This window comes from Arvicola amphibius, chromosome 6, assembly GCF_903992535.2.
Source record: "Arvicola amphibius chromosome 6, mArvAmp1.2, whole genome shotgun sequence".
Lineage (NCBI taxonomy): Eukaryota > Metazoa > Chordata > Mammalia > Rodentia > Cricetidae > Arvicola > Arvicola amphibius.
Window position 1 is genome coordinate 22,014,920 of NC_052052.2, and position 26,414 is coordinate 22,041,333.

The 26,414-nt window shown below is 43.5% G+C and overlaps 1 protein-coding gene and 1 non-coding gene across 2 annotated transcripts in view; both read right to left on the reverse strand.

Annotated features, from left to right (window-relative positions):
- Positions 1-695: 695 nt before the first annotated feature.
- The window catches only part of Snrnp40 (small nuclear ribonucleoprotein U5 subunit 40), a 33,609-nt gene continuing 7,890 nt past the window's right edge, over positions 696-26,414 (reverse strand). The window contains exons 4-10 of the mRNA XM_038333604.1: positions 25,744-25,909; positions 15,512-15,634; positions 10,377-10,497; positions 8,129-8,211; positions 6,869-6,930; positions 2,671-2,774; positions 696-1,173 (exon numbers count right to left, since the gene is read on the reverse strand). Coding sequence (XP_038189532.1) covers positions 1,124-1,173; positions 2,671-2,774; positions 6,869-6,930; positions 8,129-8,211; positions 10,377-10,497; positions 15,512-15,634; positions 25,744-25,909 — 709 coding nt within the window. The 3' untranslated portion in view covers positions 696-1,123. The remainder of the gene's footprint in view (positions 1,174-2,670; positions 2,775-6,868; positions 6,931-8,128; positions 8,212-10,376; positions 10,498-15,511; positions 15,635-25,743; positions 25,910-26,414) is intronic.
- LOC119818161 lies at positions 5,712-5,855 on the reverse strand. Its single transcript, XR_005286066.1, has one exon. It is a non-coding gene; the product is annotated as a small nucleolar RNA SNORA48 (small nucleolar RNA).

Genomic DNA, 26,414 nt, shown 5'->3' on the forward strand with positions numbered 1-26,414 from the left:
TCATGAGCCCAAAGTCTAAAGCAACAAGCCCAGAATTATTAAAGATAAGAAGACTTTTGAGATAGAAGGTTAAAAAAATACATTCTACTTCCTTGGAGCAGATGGATTAGTGCCTGTTTGTGTGCTAGACATAGTCAACCAGAGACCCAAGGGAGGGAGGAACCTGTCTTAGTAGAAGGCACATGACAGCATTTCTCAACATCCCTGTCAGACCAGGAAAGTCAGACAAGTAAACAGGATCATAAAGAGCCTCAGAAAATGCCACGGTCAAAGCCTAGGAAAACACCCATCTCCCACTTGGGCTACTCATGAGGCTGCATTCTGGCCAAGGGCCCCGACTGGGGCTGCCACAGCTCTGGTTCCCCAGGAGCCCTGAGCACATGACTGCCGCAAAGGAAAGGGCTTTGGGCAGGAAGCAGAGCAGACAGACCCAGAGCTAGGCTCTTCTGGACCTCATTCATCACCTTCTGGACGCTCTGCTTGTAATTACATGAAAGTATCTGCTACTGATAATTACACCTTGCCATTTTCACAACAGCGAGGAAACCTACAACAGAAGGGGGGGGGGGAATCCAAGTAAAGAGAGTCACCGAAGAGCAGATGGATCGTATCTATCAGACATATACGCCCTCTGACTTACGGCAATCAAGCCCCAGAGAAAAGACAGCAATAAATAAGAAATCTAAGCCACAAGATTCTTGTAAAAAGGTTATCTATTTGGATTTTTAATACAAAATGACTCAAACAAGAAAGAAAAATATCATACAAGCCAGCTACTCAATTTAAAATAAACAGAAAACAAATTCAACAAATTTCAACTGACATTCCCTGTCTCCAGCATAGGTCAAAAAACAGGAGACCTCAAACCAATGTTTGTCCCTCTGAAGAAATCTTATTTTTTTTTTTTAAAAGAAACCAATCCCTGAAATGTGGCAGGTGGTGCCAGAGGCCACAGCTGTTCTGTAAATGGGGTACAAATGGTTGCTGGAGCACAGCCATCACCTCCAGCTGCTTGCTAGTGACGGTCATCTGAAGGCAGGTCAGCTTGGACACCGTATGACTCTGGTCATAATGTAGTATGAGCCTCAGGTCACACAGCCGGGGAGCCTTCCATCCCACATCTTCACTGAATTTCACCCATATACAACCTCTTGTCACTGGATGCTGAGAGGACTGAGGGGAAAGAACAAGACAGGAGAAGTGAAGGCTTGGGAACCCTTGGAGCTCAAGGGCCCTGTGTCAAGAGACAATTGTGACATGTAAGAGCAATTGGATTTAGCTTGAATTCTCTTAAACACTACACACAGGAAATTGCAGCCTGGCTTTTTAATCCAAGCCCCCTTGAAACTCCAAGGATGGCTATGCTATGGGAGCCTCATGCTCTTCTAAGTCAGACACACACAGTGCAGGTGTGTGTGCATGTTTTTGGGGCTGGGGCTTTCCCAGACAAGGTTCTTAGACAGTCTCTTTATTCACTGGGCTGACCTAGAGCTTGTGATGTAGACTGGCTAGCCTCAAACCTCTAGAATCCTCCTGCTTCTACCCACCCAGGGGTGGGATTACAAGTGTCCACCCACTCAGTCAATATGCTTCTGCTTGGTTTTTTTAAAATCTATATATACTCCTGGAGAAAGGTAACATGTTCTTTCTTTAAATTTAAAGCTTAACTAATCAAATTTATTATAATTTTAATCTAAACATTCATAAGTCATTCTTGTCTACAGTTCCTGCCACTCCAAGAGAGTAAATTATGGAGAGAACCTGAACTGAAAATTGTCAAAAGAACTCAGTCTTTTAGCCAGCCTTCTCTGAGGTGAGAACTGACACCAACCACCATTTAGGACTACAATTCCAAGATTGGCCTATAGATGGCAGCAATCCTCCTGAAGATGCCTGTATTCCCTTTAGGCTTTTCTGTTAGCACTCCACTTAAATCCAGAGTAAACTTTTCTGAAATAAATGCAACACTGCTACTGTTTCATACTGACTCTCCCTGAGATCCCTTCCTGTGGTTTATGTGCTGGGTTCCTCTGAAAAGCCCAGTATTTGGGAGGCTCAGGTAGGAAGATTCCCTCAAGTATGAGACAAGCAGGGGATACACAATGAACACCAGCCAAGCCAAGGCTACACAGTAAGAGCCTAGCTGGAGAAAACAGACTTTTAGTTTTGCCTGGCGGTGGTGAAGCACACCTTTAATCCCAGCCCTTGGAAGGCAGAGGCAGGCAGATCTCTGAGTTCGAGGCCAGCCTGGTTTACAGAACTCCAGGCTAGCCAGGACTACACAGAGAAAACTGTTTGAAGGCTGGAGGCGGGGGGGGGGGGTGCATTTCCAATTTCACCCGAATCTTAGTGTAATAAGAAAACCCTAGGTTGCTTTAGCACTGGCATCTCCCTTTATGCTGACAACTGCCTTCTCTTACGGCCAGCCCCCCCCCCAAACAAAAACACCAGACAAAACCAAAATAACAACAACAACAACAACAAAAAACAAACCCAACTCTCCACAGAAAACAAACAAAAATCCCAAACCCCTGAAAAACCCCACACCAAAATACTGCAAAACCCAAATTAGCACTGGATTCACACAATAGCCCTGCCTGTTTCTGTCCCCCAAGTCCCTGGGAGAGGCTGCTTTCTCTTCTGGAGCAGTCAGGGCAGATGTGGACTTACTGATAGGTTCATCGGGGTGGAACGCCACTTCATTGATGGAGCCAGCATGGCCAGGCAGCTTATACAGGATCCTCCTGCTTGTGGTGTCCCACACGTACACAAACCTGCAAGGGGCCATAATGACAAGTGCAGATCCCTTAGAAGTTGGGGAGGACACTAGGTCTTGAAGTGAAATGGGAATGTTTGTTTATTGAACTATACTCTGGGTTTTAGAAACTAGGACTGTACCAAGTAAATAAAGATTATCTGGTGGCTTAAAACCAACCAAATCCTGAAATTATAGAAACATAAACATATCCACGTTACTGGTACAGCTTGCTTGTAATAGGCTGCAAACACGGAGTCAGGGGAAAGGCACAAACCTAGGCATACTCTTATTCACTCACACAAGCTAGGCACGATATATACCTGCAACCCTGCCACGGTGATAGGGAGGCCAGCCCAGGATATGCTGTGAGATGTTCCAGACCCTCTACCTGTTGGGGACTGTGGAGCACCAGGCCCTGAATTTCTTGTAAACAACTTGTTTTCCTCTGCTCTGAGCAGCCTGCAACTGCTCTGAACACGAGACCCTGAGGGCAGGGGAGTGGGTTCTGATGCGTCTGTAGCTGAAAGATATCAGGAGCTGGGGTGTGGCTAGGGCTCTATATAAGCTGCCCCTGAGCACAATAAAGTGGACTTTTTTTTGTTTTGTTTTGTTTTTTTGAGACAGGTTTCTCAGTAGCTTTGGAGTCTGGCCTGGAACTAGCTCTTGTAGACCAGGCTGTCCTCGAACTCACTCCACCTGTCTCAGCCTCCCAAGTGCTGGGATTAAAGGTGTGCGCCACCACTGCCCGGCTAAAGTGGGCATTCTTGTATCAAGGATGAACCGTGTCCCATGTCTCTGTCTGTCTGTGTGCGTGTGTTTTTAAGTCTCCAGCCTGGTTCCCGGCTCACGTACTGTCCCATAGTGCAGGTGCTACATCTACCCTCTAAGCAAACAAGGCTTATTAATTACACCTCACACCCTCATAGTCTAGGCTCCAGAGCAAATGAGTAAAAGCTCTTGAGTAGTTGGGCATATTGGCGCACACCTAGAGAACCAGTGCTTTGGAGGAGCAGATAGGAAGACAAGGAATTCAAAGCCATCCTTGGCTACAGCAAATTGTTCTAGACAAGAGGCAGAACCCTACCCTTCTCTGCCTCTTAGCCAGTGCTCATGCCCTCTCTTCTGTCATGCACAAACCATTGTCCCTCATGCCCACCAGGGCAGAGTGGAAGGCTGACAGCACTGGAATCAGAGAAGCTGGGATGAGCTCCACTAGCTAAGTAATCAGACAACTGTGATGGGGAATCTCTGTCAACCAATTAACTTTAAGAGGAGGGGCCAAGTTAGGGTGTGGCTTCTGGGACCTGGAGAAAAAGAGCATGCCCCAGGTGTGCCCTCTCTGTGTGGTTCCCTCGCAGCATATCTGAGCTTGGATTTCTTGTTCTTATTTCATGAGTTTGCCCCTTACAATAAATAAATATATAACTGTTTTATCTTTTAGCTAGCTTGTTTATTTCTCGAACCAAGATAATTCAACACAACTGCTTCCTTCTTTTATAGTGATGGAGAAAAAGTGAATTTATAGCTTAATGAGAAAAATAAGAATATATGCAAAGTATCTGGCACACAGAACTAATGACTGCTGTTGTTATTATGAGTACATGTATTATAAAGCTAGAGTCACATGAAATCAGCAGCCTGGCTAGTGTCTGAACAGGGCTGTGGAGGGTTAAGTGCACACAAGGAAGTGATCTATCTGTAGGCAGAAAGGGGAAATCTGCCAAAGCCAGACTCAGCTGGAAAGCGGGTTTCTGAGGTGGATATTATCTCTCAAGTACACAGAAGCTGGCAGAAGCCTAGATCTCCAAGGGTTTACTTTAAGGCCTCACTCTTCACAGATGCCAATTACATGCTAAATTTAGAGGGTTCCTTGTCCTCTCCACATTTGGGCATGTCAACATTTGGTCGAAACCAGGTTACTTATGTAACAGAACTGCTTGCTTACTTCAGGCTAACTGTCGAGGTGGACTGTGAAATCCTGCCCAGCCCAACAGACGGGATAGGCCTTACTTCTGACCAAGCCATGCATCCTCACGTAAGGAATGGTGAGAAGGAAGGGGAATGAGAGGACACTGTAAAATGGAAAATGTGTGTTGGGCATTGTGGTTTATCATCCCTTTAATCCTAGCATTTGGGAGGCAGAGGCAGGTGGCTCTCTCTGAGTTCCAGGTCAGCCTGGTCTACAAAGAGAGTTCCAGGACAGCCAGAGCTACACAGAGAAACCATGTCTCGAAAAACAAAGCAAAGACACAATTAGGGGCTGGAGAGATGGCTCAGAGGTTAAGAGCATTGCCTGTTCTTCCAAAGGTCCTGAGTTCAATTCCCATCTGTAATGGGGTCTGGTGCCCTCTCTGGCCTGCAGGCATACACACAGACAGAATATTGTATACATAATAAATAAATAAATATTTTAAAAAAGACACAATTAGGGGCTGAAGAGATGTGGGTCAGTGGCTAGGAACACAGGCTGCTCTTCTAGAGGACTAGGGCTTGATTCTTAGCACCCAGATGGTGGCTTACAACCATCTCTAATTCCAGATTCAGGGAATCCAACATCCTCTTCTGGTTTCTACAGGCACCTGACATACCAGTGGTCCACAGACATTCATGAGGGCAAGACACCCATATAGGTAGATATGGCTAGATAAATGCTTTAAAAATCTTTCAAAAAAGATAAATAAATCTAAAATAATTTTAAAAAGATACAATTATAAGGGGAAACATACCATCTCTACAGAAAATGATACAAAAATACTAAGAATGCTTTCCACTCTGTGAGAATGCAAACTTCTTGTACTTTTGTTTTAAAAAGACAGAGTCTCACTATACACTTCTGGAGTCTCAAATTCTGACCCTGGATTAGTCTCCTGAGTGCTGGGTTACAGGCAAGCACCACGCAAGGCTCCTTAGACTATTTCCTAAGTTTCTGTGTGTCTGTTTTGTTTGTTTTTTTTAATGTGCCCTAGGCATGAAACAGCTTTGGCCACCAAGTCAGGGCTCTAGCTAGGATGAACAAAGGACTGCCACCTGCTCTGCCCCTGGCTGATGTAAGAACACCACCACCAGGGAGATGTCTCTTTGCCCACTGCCAGGGGGTAGGGTTAAGTTTTCTTAAGTTTTCTTACAAGAGCTAGTTCCAGGACAGGCACCAAAGCTACAGAGAAACCCCATCTCGAAAAACAAAAAACAAAAAACCAAACCAAAACAAAAAACACAAAAAAACAAAGCAAAAAAAAAAAAATCCAAGCATAAGCCAGGTCAGGTGTAGTGGTGCTTTAAACTCAAGTACTTGGGAGGCAGATGCATCTTTGTGAGTTCAAGGGTGGCCTGGTCTACAGAGTAAGTTCCAAGACAGTAAGAGCTACATATGGAGATCACATTCTGAAAAAACAAAACCAAAAAAGTTTTAAAGCATGTCTCCATAGGGAATCCTAAACTGTGCTGAAAGCCATGAGCTAGGGAAGAACCCTGCTTACACGCCTCTACCACGAGTCTCCACAAGCCCATTGTCCTTGGCCCTCAGATTCCTACTCCACCTGATTTTTTCTCAAGTACACATCACCAGAGACAATAAAAACAACAGCATCCGATGGTAAATTCTCTCCCTTCTCTCCCTCATTCACAACATAAGGCCCTGAACCAGTTTAAATTCACACATAAGAAAGCTCTGGTTTATTAATTTTGCGGAAACATCAGCCCATTTTGCTTAGCAATGCTGGCACTTTCCACTGAGCCCAGATCTGGCTCTAAATCATTGTTCGACTGGCAGCTATGACCAAATGCTGGGCTGACACAAAGGTGCGTGGCCAGAGCACTATATAAGCTGTCCCTGAGTTGGCGTTCCTGTATCAAGGATGACCCGTGTCCATGTCTCTTTCTGTCTGTCTGTGTGTGTGTTTTTAAATCTCCAGGCCCAATTCCCGGCTCGTGTACCGACCTGTAGTGGCACGGGCGCTACAGGAGGAATACCGTAGAGAGTAGAGCGGACGCTGTGCTGCACAGGGCGCCCCTTAGTCACGTGGGTAAAAACGCCTGTTGTCTTCACATCCACACATTAAATGAGAAACCCAAACAGCCACATCATTCTCTACCTTACACCAGGAGCCTTACCTGTCCGCTGAGCCAGCAGCTATCTTGCTTCCATCAGGTGACCAAGAACACCGTAGGAGGTTCTGTAAGAGCAGGCATGTACAAGACAGTTAATAGGCCAAACTCCTCTTGCTATACTAGGAGTCAACTGACTTTAAATTTTCTACTAGGCTTTGAATGTCTCCCCAGAACGAATATCAGCTAATATATTCCTGCTCAGAACAGCATGCTTTGTAATTTTACTTATTCTTCTTTAAATACTTATCTCATTATTATATGTGTATTATTTTAGGTGTTTGGTCTGCAGGTATGCCTGAGGTATGCCTAGTCACTGAGGAAGCCAGAAGAGGGCATCACATCTCCTGGGACTGGAGTTACAGACAACTGTGAGCTGCAAGGCGGTTGCTGGGAGTCAAGCCCTGGTCCTCTGCAAGAGCAACCAGTGCTCTTAACTGCTGAGTCAATTCTCCAGCCTGCTTTGTAATTTTATACCACACAAAAAACTAGATGCAGAAATGCTTAACCCACAGTTACTAAGAACAAACCTGGCAACAAAAATTTGTTCTGTCTTTAAACAAAGGCTCCCTTTGCTCCACTTATCTTGATCCTCATTAAAATGTTTTAAAATTTTATCTTGTTTTTTTTTTTTTTTAAATTCTTTTGCTTTATCTTGAAGAAAAAAAAAAACCCAAACCCAACAAAAATAAGATTTGATTTATAGGGTAAAACAATCTTAGTGAACTCTCAAAAGAAAATCATTAATCTCTTTTAAGAAACTCAATGATAAAAAAAAAAAAAAAAAAAAGCAGCTTCCAAAAGAGCTGATCAGATACTTGAGGATTTGAGAAAAATTCTCTTGGACTCAGGCCATCGTGATTACAAGGGGAATGGGTATGGACCCACGGCCCCAACAGCAGGTTATCTGGTAACAATGGGAGTTGGGGCCCACAGACACTGATTTACAGGGTTGAGATTCCTAAGGAATAAAAGGTCAGGATGCCCTGTTAGGGAGGGAGGCATTGAAGTCACAAGTCCTAAGAATGAGGACAGGCCCCAGTGCGATCCATCCCTGCGGCTGTCTTCTCCTACACACTGTACTACAGCTGCCTCTGGAAGAGCACACGGGACGCTGAGGCAGAAGAGAGGGCAGCTTCGATGATGATGGCTACCAGATTTCACTCATTATCAGAGGGCCAGCAGCTCTTCACCCTTAGCATCATTAAATAAATGTTTCTTCAGAGCAAACGGACAGGTACCAATCCCGTGGCAGGTACCACTCACCTTCTCAAAGTTGTGCACATTTCCTTGAAATATCTTCACACATCTTTCTTTGGGAGCAAAGGGCCGGACATCCCAGACACGCACTACAAAGCAAATCCAAGCCAATCAAGCAACAAACATAACTACAAGCCAGCAGCTTCCATGTCAGTAACAAATACTGTCTCCTGGTTAAGGAGGTCCAACATGACACAATACTAATTGCTAAGGCTCTTTTTGACTTCTTCCTTTTTTCTTGAGACAGGATTTTTCTGTTTAACAGCCCTGACTGTCTGGCAACTCACTCTGTAGACCATGCTGGCTTCAAACTCACTGAGATCTGCTTGCCTCTGTCTCCCAAATGCTGGGATTAAAGGCGTGCACCACCTGGCAGATAAGGCTTTTTCATTCTTCCAGTGGGGTCACCAATGATCATCCGCCTCGGTAAGCTAAGGGTACAGAGGATGGAGAGCCAAGGACATAGAAATTGCAACAATATAGTTAAATCTTCCTGTGTTTGTCTGCCTTACACACACACACCCCACACGCAGTCTTAGGGGGAGAGTGAGACAGATCATAAAACATACAAAATAAAAAAAACATTTTCCAAATGATTCCTCTGCCAATTCAGAATCACACCCAGCAAAGTCTCAATACGACAATGATTTTGTTTAATCTAAAAAAATTTTTTTGGAGGCTTGAGAGATGGCTTAGCGGTTAAGAGCACAAGTTCTTGCAGAGGACCTGGGATCAGTTCCCAGAACCCACATGGTGACTCACAACCGTAATCCCAGTTCCAGAAGAGCCAATGCCCCTCTGAGTGCACCGGCATGTACAGTGCATATATAGATACACAGGCAAAACATTTATATACATTAAATAAACTAATTGTTTTTGTGTGTTTGCAATGTGCGTGCATGCTTAGTGTGTATTCATGCATGGATACCAGAGGCTAACCTTTTTCTCAATTGCTTTCTTTCTTTCTTTCTTTCTTTCTTTCTTTCTTTCTTTCTTTCTTTCTTTCTCTCTTTTTTGAGACAGGGTCACATTTTATAGCCCTTCTGGGTCTGGGACTCTCTATGTAGATTAATCAGTCTGATTTTGAACTCCCAGAGATCACCCTGCCTCTGCTTCCCAAGTGCCTGGGATTAAAAGTATGAACCACCATGCTCAGTTTTTACCTTATTTTTTGAAACAGGGTTCACTGAGCCTAGCACTCACTGGTTGGCCAGTGAGCTCCAGTCCTAGGGTCACAGATGTCTGGATTTTACATATGTCCTTTATTAACTGAGCCACCTCCCCACTCATAAGAATCTAAACACCACTGACTGCTGTGATGCACATCTGTAAAGACTCAACCTTTCCTTCAAGTTGACGGGTGCTCTGACAGTCTAAACATGAAACCTCCACAATGAGAATCAGGACACTATCCTCATGATATCCACATGTCCCCATCTCCAGGATATGGGAACATCCCCATCCACAGGGCACACTCCCTGCACCCCCAAGACAGGGTTTCTCTTTGTAGCCCTGGCTGTCCTCAAACTCTGAGATCAGCCTGCCTCTGCCTCCTAAGTGCTGGGATTAAAGGTGTGTGCCATCACTGCCCAGCTGACTCTTTCCTTTTAGTATGGGAGTCCTAGAAGCAAACTCAAATAATCTAGTCTGAACATAGGTAGCTTAATTAGCTGAGCCATATCACTGCTTCCCAATACACATTACTTAATACTAACTCCTGTGGTGATATTTTGTCTGTGATCTGACAAAGCTTTCTGAAGATCAGAATGTGGAGCTAGTCATACTAGTTAGCCATAGAAGCCAGGCAGTAATGGCACACACCTTTAACCCAGAGGGATCTCTGTGAGTTCAAGATCACCCTGGGCTACACAGGATTGAATCTGTCTAAAAGAGAAACAGAGCTCAAATAAAGGTGATCCCAGCACTTGGGATCACACGCCTTTCATCCCAGCACTAGGGAGATGGAGACAGGAAGGGAAATGGCTGGGCAGAGAGAGGAATATAAGGTGGGAGGAGAAAGGAGTTCAGAGTATTCAGTCCGAGGATTTGTAGAGGCAGGATCTTGCCCCGTTAGGTCTGAGGATTCAGCAGTAAAGTCTCTCTAGTGGCTGGCTCTGATTTTTCATTATTTACTCCAATATCTGACTCTAGGTTTTTATTATTAAGACCGATTAGAATTTATGCTACAACCCCCACCCCCACTTTTACAGTCAACAGACACTAGTCCCAGAACATCTTTGTTATCCAAAGTTACCTGTATTGTCCATTGCATTGGACAAGAGATAAGATCCCTCAGAACTTAAACTCAAGCCAGTTACAGAATCTGCATGGCCTCTCATGGTGTAGGTTAATTTGTTTTGACGCAGGTCCCAAACCTGTAAAAACACAAAACTGCACTCAGGATTCAAACTGAAAACTAGCAGAGAAAGGCCAGGTGTGAAAGGCGCACACCTTTAAGCCCAGCTCCCAGCACTCAGGAGGCAGCAGCAGGCAGATCTCTGTGAGTTCAAGGCCAGTCTGGTCTACAGAGCCAGTTCCAGCACAAATAAAAAGGCCACGAGCAACAAACAAATGAATAAGCCAAACACACCACAGTCTGGAGAGATGACACAGAGGTTAAGAGTATTTGTTGTTTTTGTGTAAGATCTGGGTTTGGCTTCCAGCATTCACATGGTGGTTCACAACTGTAATTCTAGCTGCAGGGGAATGAGTGCCCCTTCTGATTGCTGGCACCTGGCACACATGTGGTGCACATATATGTGCACATGCAAGCAAAATACTCACACACATCCAACAACGTGAAAAAATAAAAAGAAAGAAAAACAACTATATAAACAGATGTCAGGCTTACTGGTCTATGTCTAATTTCAGTACTCAGGAGGCAGATGAGGAAGGATTTTGAACCCGAGGTCAGCTTGAATAACAGAGTTCCAGACTAACTTGGCTATGTGACCATCTCAAAAAAATCATAAAGGCCAAGCGGTGGTGGTACATAATTTTAATCCTAGTACTCGGGAGGCAGAGGCAGGCAGATCTCTGAGTTTGAGGCCAGCCTGATCTACAGGATAAGTTTCAGGGCAGCCAGGACTACACAAAGAAACCCTATCAGAGAGAAAGAGAGAGAGGGAGGGAGGGGGAGGAAGAGAGGGAGGAGGAGAGGGAGAGGGAGGGGGAGAGGGAGAGGGAGAGAGAGAGAGAGAAAGAGAGAGAGAGCCAACGGCACTCCTGAATTCTAGCATTTGGGAGGAGAGGCAGGAGGATCAGAAGCTCAAAGATACCCTTAGCTATATAGTACAACTGAAGCCAGAGGTCTCAAAACTAAAAATTTTCTACAAATAAAAGTAGACAAAGCCAGGCACCATGATGTATGTATGTGAGAATATCACTAAAGACAGAGGCAGGATTGCTACAAGTGTCAGACACAAACAAAACAAAATGAAAACAAAGCCCAAGATTATATATGGTAAACATGAAACTGGAAAACAGTTAAGATTTTTTATCTTATAATATGTATACCGAAACAATGCGTATGTACGTACATATGTATGTATGTATGTTTAGAAAAAAGAAAATGAAAAGCGTGTTTATGCAAAGAGCCCTTGAGCCTCCTCTGGAAGACAGACACAAGAGTATATGCGTAGGAGTTCTGCCTTTGTCGTTTGTTCATCGTTGAGGTTCCAGTCCAGAGCTTTGAGCGCGACCATTGTAATCATCACCAGCGTATCTTCTGTCCGTCTGTCTTTTATACTTTTAGTAACGCTGGAGATTGAACATAGGGCCTCAAGCACGCTAGGCAAATGCTCTCCCATTCTGAAAGATTACAAACAGGAATGCTTTGCATATGCTTGGTACATGGCAGGCTCTAAATATTATTGAGCAGTTCCTAAAAATAACTCTAAAGCCAAAATATAAAAAAAATTACATAATAGGCGATTAAGCAAATACGTAAAAATAAACATTAACAGGAACAGAAATAGTCTGGATGTCAAAAGGAAAAAGATTAGCAATTTTGTGAAGGTCACTGGTATTATAAAAAACTTCATTTAATACTGCCATGTAATTTTTCTAAATAAATAAAATATCTGACGTCCTCTAAAGCATGGCATTTTTTAATATTCAGAAAGGAGTTAGGTGCATGTACTGATGTGAAAATTTGAATACTAGAGCTGGAGAAGTGGCTTAGAAGTTCCTGCTCCAGAGCAGCCGATGCACAGTAACCTTGGTCATTTTCCAGGACCCACAGTGCGTGGCTAACAACTAACATTAACTCAGCTCCAAGGGACTAGACACCCTCTTCTGCCTCCTAAAGGATATGCAAACATACACACACCCCTAAAGAAAACCCACTTTGAATGAATCAGACATCCTCTTCTGCTCCTAAAAGATGTATACACATATACACACCTTAAAAAACCCCACTTTGAATGCTTGAATACATGCCTACAATGCCAGCATTCAGAAAGTTCAGATGGAAGGATGGTAAGTTTGAGAACCTACCTCTCAAACAAACAAAACAAGCCAGGTGTGGTAGTACTTTTAATCTCAGCATCAGGAGGCAGAGGAATACCTGTGAGTTCAAGGTCAACCAGAGCTACATATACTGTCTCAAACAAAACAAGACAACTCCAAACCAAGACTTATTTAGAAAGATGAAGGCTGCAGGGCTATGAGAATCAGGACACTTTCCAAAAACATAGTAAAGAATATTTTAGAATACAGAGCTAAATTTAACTGCAGTATTCATGGAGTATATTTATGTTTCTCATATCTGAGATAAGTTCAAATTTCAGAGTAAAACTGGTATATATTAACATACAATGGCTAGGATTTATTCTCTGCAGAGACCCCGCCCTAAGAGAAGGGATAATACCCGCCTCTGAGAAGACAGTAAACTGCACCAGGTAGACCTTCGGACTATATTGCACTGTGATGCACAGAAGGCCCAGCAGCAGCATCCACACTGTGGTAAGAACCCTTCTTCGGTCTGTCTGACCCTGTGGTGAAGACAGGAGAATCAAATTCTCACAACTAAAAAGAAGCTGGTTCCCCAAAAGCCACACACTCATATGTCCCAAACACCCTGGAAAAGGAACTACAGGACAAAGAGTTCAATGGCTGATAGACACTGGAGATGGGGCTTGGCACAGAGGGCACCTCTGGGCGGCAGGCTGAAATTGTCCTATATTGTGGCTATTTACCAGTTTTCTGTTTTGTTTTGTTTTGAAGATTTATTTATTTATTAAGTATACAGTGGTCTGCCTGCACGCATGCCTACAGGCCAGAAGAGGGCACCGGATCTCATTACAGATGGTTGTGAGCCACCATGTAGTTGCTGGGAATTGAACTCAGGACCTTTGGAAGAGCAGGCAATGCTCTTAACCACTGAGCCATAGTAAGACAAGGTCTTACTATGTTACCCAGGTTGTTCTCAAGCTTGTGATCCTCCTTCCTATGCTACTAGGGATGATAGAGATGAGTTTTTGATAGCCATAGAAAATCTATGCAAGCCGGGCGGTGGTGGCGCACGCCTTTAATCCCAGCACTCGGGAGGCAGAGGCAGGTGGATCTCTGTGAGTTCGAGACCAGCCTGGTCTACAAGAGCTAGCTCCAGGACAGGCTCTAAAGCTGCAGAGAAACCCTGTCTCGAAAAAACAAAACAAACAAACAAACAAAAAAAATCTATGCAAAAAATTTTTACATGGGAGCTGGAGAGGTGGCTCAGAGGTTAAGAGCACTGACTGCTCTTCCAGAGGTCCTGAGTATATAATAAATAAATCTTAAAAATTTTTTTTACAGGCACATACCAAAATATCATTTTTTTAATATTTATTTATTTATTATATATACAATATTCTGTCTGTGTGTATGTCTGCAGGCCAGAAGAGGGCACCAGACCTCATTACAGATGGTTGTGAGCCACCATGTGGTTGCCGGGAATTGAACTCAGGACCTTTGGAAGAGCAGGCAATGCTCTTAACCACTGAGCCATCTCTCCAGCCGCCAAATATTTTATTTATTATGTATACAACATTCCTTCCATGTATGCTTGCATGCCAGAAGAGGGCACCAGACCTCATTACAGATGGTTGTGAGCCACCATGTGGTTGCTGGGAATTGAACTCAGGACCTCTGGAAGAACAGTCAGTGCTCTTAACCTCTGAGCCATCTCTCCAGCCCCCAAAATATCATCTTTAAATTTTCAGTTATCTATCTATCTATCTATCTATCTATCTATCTATCTATCTATCTATCTATCTATCTATCTATCTCCCTCCCTCCCTCCCTCTCTCTCTCCATTCCCTCCTATCTATCTGGAGCACATACACAAGCCTCTAAATGGTGTACACACTTGGAGGACAGAGGACAACTTGCAGGAGTCAGTTCTCTCCTTTCACCACATGGGACTGGACAGGCCATCAGGCTTGGTTTCAGGTGCATTTACCCACTCACTGAGCCATCTCACTGGTTCCCAAGCAGTATCTTAAAGTCTTAAAGAGTGTAAAAAGCATATGGCTTTATGACACTAGCTTATTTTTATGTGCCTAAGCAGTATCTGGTAACTCCTGTCAGTAGCACCACCTCTGCTCTGGAAAGCTCTGTACTAACTGTTGGCTGGGCGGTGGTGGTGCACGCCTTCAATCCCAGCAATCAGGAGGCAGAGGCAGGCGGATCTCTGTGAGTTAAAGGCCAGTCTGGTCTACAGAGCGAGTTCCAGGACAGTCTCCAAAGCTACAGAGAAACCCTGTCTCATTAGAGCAAAAAGCTAAAAACAATCGCCAGTGTCTTCTGTTGGGTGAGAAGGTTCAGCAGATAAATGTATTTGCTACCAAGACCAACAGCATGAGTTCAATCCCTGGGACTCACAGGACAGGAGAGAACCGATTGCAAATTCTTTTCTGACCTCCACTCACAAAAATAAATGTAATTAAAAATTAATAAACAAATACCTAGTCAGGGACTGAATACACTCTGTATTCTTTACTGGAGAAAGGGTCTCTATGTAGCTCCAACTGTCCTGGAACTCACTCTGTAGACCAGGCTGGCCTCGAACTCATAGAGATTTGCCTGTCTTTGCCTCCAGAGTGCTGGGATTAAAGTCATATGCCACCAAACCTGGCCATATTCTGTATTTTCACAGCTTCCCTCTACCCAAGGATTGCACATATCCTATTAACCACCTGGCCCTCGATGGCATTTATATGAGCCGATATACATATATACGTAACCTTTGATTTAGGAAGTAATCAGAAAAAGACAAAAAGAAAGTAAGTTTCAGGTCACTATCTTCTTTTTAGTTGGCATTAAGTGCCAACCTTGTATAATCTCAAGATTTTTAGAAAGATTAGCTTCTGATACATGAATGGTAAATATAAATATAAACAACCGTACCTTGATATCATTGTCTATTCCACCAGAGATAATCTGATCGCTTGTGTCATTGAAGGTCACAGCCAACACCTGGTAAGTGTTCTGAAATGTCTGGATAGCTGCTTTCTTGCGGATGTCCCAGAGCTGAAGAAGAAAACAGGCAGCATCAGTAACATCCTTCTCAGGAGCAATCACAGAGAACACCCTCACACCCACCTTCAAAGGAACGGAAACACTGGGCTCTTGCTACTGCTTGGCAGGTCAGCTATTCCCCACCTCAAACTTTCCCACCCCAAACTCCAAGTTTAAGACGTTGAATTACTAAACAGCTGAGTTTGCCTACAAGGCCACACACGTGTCTGATGTCTGATAAGCTTTAAAATAAACAGGATGGGGGTTAGAGGGATGGCTCAGTGACTAAGAGCACTCACTGGTTGCTCTTCTAGAGGACCCAAGTTAGATTCCCAGCACCCACATGGCATTCAATTCCAAAGGATCTCTTCTGGCCGCCATAGGCACCAGGCACACAAGTGGTGCACAGACAGAGATGCAGACAATACACCTATATACATGAAATAAAAATAAACCTTAAACAATCAAAAGGTGCTTGTTAGCTAGCTAGTATGAAAAATGTACAGACGAACCATGCACAAACAAGTGTCAGGGAAAAATAAGATCTAGATGATACTTAAGACCATAGTTCTGATTATTAAGAGGATCACATGTAGCTCAGTTTATAAACTGCCTGCCATTCTAGGTGGACGCTTCATTTTGAAAGGCTGTAACATAAACTGTCTTGCTCTCACTATTGTCTCCAGAGCTTTCATTATGAAACAAGAGTAACTTGTGAAGTGAGGATCACTTTTCTCACTGTCCCTCTGCAGGTGGCACTAAAGACACACTGTCAGATCTCCGGGTGAAGCGCAAATAAACAATATGCACCTATATTCCCAGCTTCTGAAGAGGCTGAGTCAAGTCAACTGCTTAAGCCCAAATGTTTGGGGGCTTTCTAGGCCACACCACAGCCTGTTTCAACACCTGAAAAAACAAAACAATAAAACCGCCAGAAACCTCCCAAAGTCTGAAAAAAACAGTTAACATGCCCACAGACTGAAATTTCTCTACTGGCTTACTTCAAATATCTGTTTGTGTGTCGTAGTACACATGTGTGTATAGGTGTATGTTTCCTTATCTTTTGAGACATATACACATACTGTATATATAATACAAACAGCAAATTAACAAACAAGTAAAGAAATGGAATAAACCTTACTCCCAAGATATAAGAATTGCCAGTAAGACCACAGAGTGAGGTATAGGCCAACTAAGGCAAGAGTGAGATCCTGTTTCAAAAACCCCAAAAGAAGACTATAAGATAACTACTAGGGCTGGAGAGATGGCTCAGAGGTTAAGAGCACTGCCTGTTCTTCCAGAGGTCCTGAGTTCAATTCCCAGCAACCACATTGTGGCTCACAGCCATCTGTAATAAGATTTGGTGCCCTCTTCTGGCCTGCAGGCATACAGGCAGGCCGAACACTGTACATAATGAGTAAATCTAAAAAACAAAACAAAAAACTACTCAGAGGGTAAAGGTGCTTGTTAGCTAGCCTGCAGACCTGAGTTTGATCCTTGGAACCCACATGACAGGAGAGAACTGACTCCCCCACGCTGTCCTCTGGCCTCCACATGCTCATCACGGTGTGCACATAAACAAACAGGTGAAATTTAAAAAAGAAAGGATGGAAGGTGCTAGCGAGATGACTCAATTGATCAAGTATCTGCTAGATACGTGAGTCCTGGTTCAGATAGATCCCCAGCACCCACGAAAAAACTGGCACAACAGTTCACCTATGAGTCTAATGCTGGGGAGGAGGAGCCTGGCTTACATAGTGATTTCCAGGACTGTCAGGGCTACATAGAGAGCCTGTTTCAAAAAGTAAATAGAATAAAAAAAAAAATCAAAACAAAACCAAAAGCCACAAACAAAACCACCACAAAAAACACTGTTGCTCATTAGAATATGGTATTATTTATCTTTTAGGGACAGGGGCTCACTATATAGCTTTAGCTACTTTGGAACTCGCCATGTAACCCAGGTTACCATGTGATGTGGGATGGTCTTCTGTTTGAGTTGATTTCATTGGTTAATAAAGAAACTGCCTGGCCCATTTGATTGGCCAGCCCTTAGGTGGGCGGAGTAGACAGAACAGAATGCTGGGAAGGGAAGTTAATAGACTCTCCTCAGGGAGATAGAAGCAATGAAGCTCTGGCCCAAGATGGACATACGCTAGAATCTTCCTGGTAAGGCACCACTTCGTGGTGCTATACAGATTATTACATATGGGTTAATCAAGATGCGAGTAAGAGGCTGAAACTAATGGGCCAGGCAGTGTTTAAATGAATACAGTTTGTGTGTTGTTATTTCGGGTGAAAAGCTAGCCATGCGGGATCCAGGCGGCCGGGAGCCAGGTGGGATAAAAAGCAGGCCTGCCACTCAGCTCCGCACTACAACCATGCCTACAATCTCAGCACCCAGGCGGCTGAGGTAGGCAGATCACTTTCAATTTCAGGATGGTCTGTACTACACAGTAAGCCCTTGACTGGAAACCAATGAAAGCACCAACCAACCCCAACAAAAAGAGCCAGGCACATCAGGAGATCAGCTTGGCAACATGGTGAGACTCAAGTCTCAAAACACACACCTGAAATCCCAGCACCCAGGAGGCTTAGACAGGAGGAACAAATGTTTTAAGAGGCTTGTCTACACGGTAGGTCTGTGTCTCAAAAAACTAAACCAAAAAAACCCGTGAGTTCCTTATCTCCACCCCCACCCCCGGCAACAAGCACCATGACCACAGAAATGTAGCACTACATTCATCTGCAAAAAAAGTACACGTGTGTAGTGTACACCTGTGATATACAGTCATGTATGTGTGATATACAAAATCTTATGAATGTGGTTGTGGGAGTCGAAGGCTGACATGTGCCTCTCCCCCTTAGATATTGAGGTGGGGTGTGGAATATTTCTTTTCACTGTGTGAATATATGTCACTGTGATTGGTTTAATAAAGAAGCTGACTGGTCAATAGCTGGACAGGATAGGGTTAGGGGGAGAGCCAAACAGAATGATGGGACAAAGGGCGGAGTTGGGGAGTCAGGAATCACCAGCAGATGCAGAGAGAAGCAAGAAGAGTACTAAGCCATGTGGCAAAGTATAGAAATATGGGTTAAGATGGGATGGAAAAATGGGTTAAAATAATTATAAGTTAGCTAGTAACAAGCATGAGCTACTGGCCAAGCGTTTATAATTAATATTAAGTCACTTCCACCTACAGTGGGGTCTCTAACTAAACCCAGAGTTTGCCATTTCAGCCGGTCTCACTAGCCAGCTTGTTCCGTGGATTCCCTGTCTCTGCTGCCAGTGCACTAGGATTACAGTAGGCCACCAGGCCCACCATCTTTTTCACCTGGGTAGTAGGGATCTAAACTCTGGTCCCCATGCTTGGACAAAAAAGCACTTGACCCCTGCCTGAAAAAAATAAGACTGTTTTACCATGTTGCCTTAATGTTAAGTTAAATTGGTACACTGTAGTGTACTTGAGGAAAGTGGACTCCAGGAGTGGAGAGGTCCTCTGTGGTCTCCTTCAAACCCTAGTCCAGGGTTAAGCTGGCTCTGTAACGGGGAGACAGGGAAACAGCAGCAGCGAAGGAATTTAAATCCGATGCCTTTGAGAACTGCTAGAAGGTAACCAGTTCCAACAGAGTCACTATGATCCCATGATACAAAAGTGCCTGCAGTGGGAGTGAGAAGCCAGGGAGAAAGCAGTGGGGCACTCCGGCAGGGTGCCTCAACTTCCCCAGCTGATTTCTGCTGGGTGGTTTTTTGTTTGTTTTTTCCCCCAAGATAAGGTTTCTCTATTATAGCCCGAGCTGTACTGGAACTAGCTCTTGTAGACCAGGATGGCCTTGCACTCAGAGATCACCTGCCTCTGCCTCCCAAGTGCTGGGATTAAAGGCGTGCGCTACCAATGCCCGGCTTCTGCTGGGTGTTTGTGTGAGCTCTGATTTGATAATGTTACCTTTGTTTTCTTAAGCAGGCTAACTTCAGGCATCTCTGCTGGCCATTAGAAACTAATTTAAGGATGTTTTGCTATTTGCACTACTTTCTATTTGTTCTTTTATACTTGCTTGCTATGTACTTAATAAATTCACTCATTCAGAACCAAAGGAATGACTGTCATAGATCACTCTCCACATTGCACAGAAAAGTAGCCCAGGTTGGCCTCAAATTTGAGACTTCCCCCAGACACTGAGATTGTAGCTTGTCTCATTTGATTTGTAGGGAATGTCCAGAGACACAGACAGGCTAGAAGTTGCCAGGCGCTAGAATATAGGAAGGAAACAAGAATGACTTCATTGGTTTCTTTGGGCATGAGGAGATGTCTGGGTATCAAAGTCACTTTAATTTTGATTTATTTAAGTGACAGAGACCAAACCAAGGACCCTGTGCATGCTAGGCAAGGGTAACAATGAGTTACAGCCCCTGTCTAGCTTTTGAAGATTTCAGTGGTGAATTTAGATTTTATTTCAAGTAAAAGAATCTACAGGAGAGACACCTGAGCTTTCCTTTCCTTTTTAAACAGACATTAGCTGAGCAACCACCAGAACACACCCAGACTTCCTGATTTGGAAGTCAAGGCCTTGATAATTCAGCTCCCACATATATAGGATGAAACTTTGTCTCAACAGATAATCTTTACACAGATCAAAACAATCTTTGTCCCTTATTTTTGAGGCAGAGATTCACTATGTAGCCCAGGCTAGTCTGAAACTCACCTCCTATGGACTGGGATTATAGGCGTGTGCCTCAACGCCTGGCGCCAATCTGTCTTTAACCTAAAAGGTACGGTAGCCACTTAAAGTTTGATTATAATAATTTAAAAAATTTGAAATAATCACAAACTTCCTGAAAAGTTGTAAAAGAGTTTTTTCTTTTCCCCCTAAAATCATTTTAGAGCGAGTGCTGACTAGTGCCTCATCTCCCCGCACCTCCTAGTGTTTGTCCACACAGATGTTTCCTTGGCGCGCCATGAACAGGAAGAAACCATCAAGACACGTGTTTGTCAAGGCACTCAAACACATTCAAGCTTAACCACTACCCATTGGTCCTTTTCAAAAAGACACCAAGATTCAGTTTGGAATTCTGTGTTAAATTTGTCATGTCTTTTTAGTCTCTTTCAAATTTTCCTTGAGCTTTGTGACCTGGCACTTGTGCTCCTCTCTGTGCTTCCATTTGTCTGCATTGCATCAGCGAGACTGAAGGTTTATCTTTGGTAGGGATATCACAGAAATAGTAACATCTTTATCAGGCACTAGTGAACAGCTCACAATTCTGTCTCATTACTGATAACATTCAATTGCAGCATTTGCTCAGAAATTTTTGTACAAGATGTTCTAAGTTCATCTTAAAATACTTTCCTGGAGCCGGGCGGTGGTGGCGCACGCCTTTAATCCCAGCACTCGGGAGGCAGAGGCAGGCGGATCTCTGAGTTCGAGGCCAGCCTGGTCTACAAGAGCTAGTTCCAGGACAGGCTCTAGAAACTACAGGGAAACCCTGTCTCGAAAAACAAAAAAACAAAACAAAAAACAAAACAAAACAAAAAAAAAAACCACCTTTCCTGGACCAGGCCTAATATAAGAGCCTTAGCTTTGTTTAGTGGCAAATGATATTTAAAGACCAAGACATAATTAAAAATAAATAAATAAATGTCAGATGTGGTGATGCTTGCCTTTAATCCAAGCACCCAGAAGGCAGAGGCAGGTGGATCTGAGTTCCAGACCAGTCTGGTCTACAAGAGAGTTTCAGGACAGTCAAGGCAACACAGAGAAACTTTGTCTTGAAAAACAAAGACCAAGATATGAAGCTGGGATGTGGCTTAGAGCTGAGCACTTCCCTAGCATGCTTGATGCCTTGGGTGATTCCCAGTAGATCAAATAGGGTCTTCTAAGCCTTCTCAGTATAAAGCTATGCAATATGTGTATATTTCAGAACACAGATGCCTGTAAACACAGATCCCCTCTCCCTGCTTTTGTGTTTTTGAAACAAAGTCTGATGTATCCTAGGCTGGCCTCAAATTGGCCAAGTACCTGATTAAGACCTACAATTCTGATCCTTCTATGTTCATCTCCCACGTGCTAGGATTACTGCGTGCACCATGCCTGGTTTATGCTGTGCTGAGAACACATGGCAGGCAAGCCTCACACCAACTGCAGTATATCCCTAGTCCTATGTCCACTCCCGCAACATACCAAGGGTTCAGATATTGAATCACTCAAGTTCTGCCACTTACCCAAAATGTTTTTCCTGAAATAAGGACTTAGTTTAGGTTATCAGCTTATAGATCAAAAATGAGAGCTTACACAGATTCTTCTTATTTGAACCCAGCATCACAAGACTCATTTAGTTTTCTCCCCATTTTTGTATCGAAAACTCCATTTTCTTGAGAGTAAGAAATCTTATGATAAAATACTTTTACTTACTTGATTAGGCTCCCTATAACTGATTTTCCAAATTATCTTTAATCCTTTACCTTCATGGGTATCTTCCTTCCTCCCATTGTGCTGTCACCCCCAATTTGGCTGGCCTTATGAGGGTCCTCTCCTCACCCATGCTGGTCTTACTTATATAGTGAGGCCCTATCATAAGAACTCACTTCCAGAAAAAAGTTTACTTGGCGTCTTTAAATAAATTCAAACTAAAGAATTACATGAAGGGGCTGGAGAGATGGCTCAGTGGTTAAGAACACTGGCTGCTCTTCCAAAGGGCACTGGCTCAATTCCCAACACCCACATTGAGGCTCACCAAGTGCCTGCGACTTCAGTTCCAGGGTATTTGTACACATGAGTGCACGCACGCACACACACACACAAATAAAAATATAAAATAAAACTGGAAAAAAGAGGACTACATAAAAAGCAGTCATCTTTAAGTGATATGACATATTGCCCATTTTATAAAATGCTACTTTGATGAAACTGGGGAGGGAGCTCAGAAGTTAAGAGCTCCCACTGCTCTTGTGGAGGATCTGGGTTTGAGTCCTAGCATCTACATGGTGACTCACAACCATTTGTAATTCTAATTCTAGGGGATCCAAGGCTTCCTTTTGATCTCTGTGGGTACAAGGCATGGACATGGCACAGGCACATACACACAGGCAAAACATTTATGCAAACAAAATCTGTAACAATATTGCTTTGAGCAATAAATTGTTCCTTTTACAAGAAAAAAAAAAGTTAAAAGACCCAAAGAGAAACACGGGGACAAAGGAGAAAAGGCAAAATAAAGAGAAAAGGAAATAATACAAACAAGGACAAGTTCTTATCTATTGTACTTAACACACTTGTTAATGGGGCTGAAGAGATGGCTCAGCAACTAAGACTTCCTATTGCTCTTCCAGAGGAAGCAAGTTCAGATCCCAGCACTGACACTGGGTGGCTCACAACCACCTGTAACTCCAGCTCCAGGGGAGTAGACAGCATCTTCTGGACAACTCATGCATTTATGTATGTACGTGCACGCACACACACATATACACACTAATTTCACCCTTAAGAGTCCAAATTCAGTAGTTAACCTAAGCGTCCAGGTTCACAAAACCCAAGTAATCTGGCATAGAATATCATTCAGCACAGAACATGTCGAGACATACAATCAAACATATCAAAGTCACCACCTTTATTTATTAGATTTTTTTTTTAAGATTAATATATCTTGGCCAGGCAGTGGTGGTACATGCCTTTAATCCCAGCACTCGGGAGGCAGAGCCAGGTGAAGCTCTGTGAGTTCAGTGGATCTCTGTGAGTTCAAGGCCAGCCTGGTCTACACAGCTAGTTCCAGGATAGCCAGGGATATGTTGAGAAACACTGTCTCAAAAAAAAAAAAAAATATATATATATATATATATATATATATATATATATATAATGATACATATTATGTATATGGATGTTTTGCCTGCACGTGTGTCTGCACATCATATAGATGCAGTGCTGTTAAGAGGACACTGGGTTTCCCCAAAACAAAGATATTTATAGTTATTAGTCACCATGTGGGTGCTGGGAAGCAAACCTGGGTCCTCTGTAAGGGTAACAAGTGCTCGTAACTGCTGAGCCGTCTCTCCAACCCCAATTTGTTATTAGTAGTATTTTTAAAGATTTCATTAAAAAAGTAATGGGGGAGGGGGGCTGGAGAGATGGCTCAGTGGTTAAGAGCACTGACTGCTCTTCCAGAGGTCCTGAGTTCGATTCCCAGCAACCACATGGTGGCTCACAACCATCTGTAATGAACTCTGGTGCCCTCTTCTGGCCTGCAGGTGTACATGAAGACAGAATATTGCATACACAATAAATTAATTAATTAATTTAAAAAAAAAACACCGGACTTACTAAAAAAAAAAAGAAGTAGCTGGGTGTACTTCCCTAGGACTTGTTCTAAGCACCAGTACCAACAAAATAAATCAATAACACACAAGCCAGGGCTTGGTAATACAGGCCTTGTGCAGGTTAGTTTTTATGTCAACTTGACACAAGCTGGAGCCATGGGAGAGGATAGTCTCAACTGAGAAAATGTCTCAATAAGATCAGGCTGTAGGCAGGTCTGTAGGGCATTTACTTAATTAGTGATCGATGGAGGAAGGCCCAGCCTATTGTGGGTGGATGGTCCTGGATACTACTACAAACTGAACAAGGTTTGGAGAGCAAGCCAGCAAGCAGCACCCCTCTGTGGCCCCAGTATTAGCTCCTGCCCTGTTTGAGTTCCGTCCTGACTTCCTTCAGTAATGGACTACAATGTGGAAATGTGAGCCAAATAAACTCTTTCCCTACAACTTCCTTTCGGTCATGGTGTTTTATTTAAGTAATAGAAACCCTAACTAAGACAGGCTTATATCTCAACTACTTAAAATGCAGTAGAAGAGGATTAAAAGTTCAAGGCTAGCCTGAGCTACAAAATGAGTTTAGGGCCAACCAGACAAAAACTAGGGACTGTAGCAGTTGCTCGGCAGTTAAGAGCACTTACTGCCCTTTTCTTTTTCACCTTTAGATTTATTTATGTGTATGAGTGGTTTGCTTGCATGTCCATATTTATATCATGTACATGCCTGGTGCTGGCCGGCAGAGTTAGAAGAGGGCACCTGATCCCCAGAACAGGAGTCACAGACGGCAGTGAGCCACCATGTGGGTGCTGGGAATCAAAGTGGGGTGCTTTACAAGAACTGCAAGTGCTCTTTACTGCTAAGCCATCTCTTACTGTTCTTCTGGAGAACTAGGAATTTATGCTGTTGTGCACGTACACAAATGCAGACAAAGCAATCATACGTGGCAGCCAGAGAAGAAGGTAAAGTAATATGCGTGTATGAGTATGAACATGGTATAAGGATATACATGTACAAAAGTCTCACAATGAAACGCATGAATCAGTTCATACTATGAAGCATGCCTCGGGGATCACTTGATTGATGTATTTAGTTCTTTTTCTTGAAATAGAATCTCGCTAGGCAGCTCAGACCATTCTCTGAATTCAACAATGCTCTGGGAATTTTTATTGTTATTATCTGTCATTTGAGATTGTCTCACGACACAGCCAAGGTTGGCCAGAACACCGGCTCTACTCTGGGTGTTTTTAGTAGGTTCTTCAGGTGATCTTAACACAGATAGCTCAGGAATCATCAAATTAAATGATCTGTAAGATCTCATCCTAGGCCATCGCTGAGCTTCTTAGACAACTGCGACTTCAGGCAACCTTGTAAGACATGTATACTACTGTCACAATCCGAAAGGTTAAGAAAATGCACCAGGTAGTGGCGGCACACGAGGCCAGCCTGGTTCACTAAGGAGTTCCAGGACACCCAGGGCTATACAGAGAAACCTTGTTTCAGAAGAAAAAAAGAAAAAAAAAAGAAAAAAACAATTAAGGAAGCTCAGCTCAGAGATTGAACTGCTCAGAGATTGAACCGCTCAAAGACACACAATCCGTAGCTGAGCCATGAATCAAATCCTCGCCGTCCATTGATTCCAAGCAGTAGTACATTCTATGGTTCTAATAGAATTTTGTAGGGCATTATTTAACTGGTAAAATTTGAAGTGTGCTTTGGAAAATAAGTTAAAACTAAGAGAAGAGCACAGTATCTGTAGAAAGACAGGTTGGAGTTTACGTTATGCCAACTCAACTGCAACACAGACGAGACAATACCTACCTTAACTGTGCCATCGTCACTGCCAGTGCAGACAAGCTGGGGGCCCCGCCGGGCTGGATAACAGGAGTTCACAAAGGACGTATGTCCCTTCAGCCTTTTCACCCTCTCGCCTGTTTCACTATCCCACACAGCCACTGTCTTATCTGTCGATGCTGAGAAGAGCATGCTAGAAGAAGAACATAAAAGATATGAGACAAACGATAGGGGCTGGAGACAGCTCAGTGGTTAGGAGCATGGGCTGCTCTTCCAGCACCCAGATAAAGGCCCACAACCAGCTGTAACTCTATCTCCAGAGGATCTGATGCTCTCTTTTGGTCTCCACAGGTACTGCATGCATGTGGTACACAGGCACACAGGCAAAATAACGCAAATAAACAAGATAAATCTCAAAAAAGAAATAAAAAAGGGGGGGTATGACAAAAATCTCTTTCTCATTTGCCAAAATGTGTCAGATTCTTCCCGATCACTGCCTGCTGCACTGTGAACTTAGCTCATGAACCCAGGTGCCTCCTTCGTCCTGCCATTGGCAATTCTATTCACCTTCTGGATTCACTATCAGGTTGACCCACACCACACAACCAATATAGCAGTTTTTTCAATCAATCTTTTCCTTCTTTGTGATACACCTGGATACAAAACCCCCTCACACAGAAGTATTTAAGTTCTTCCTG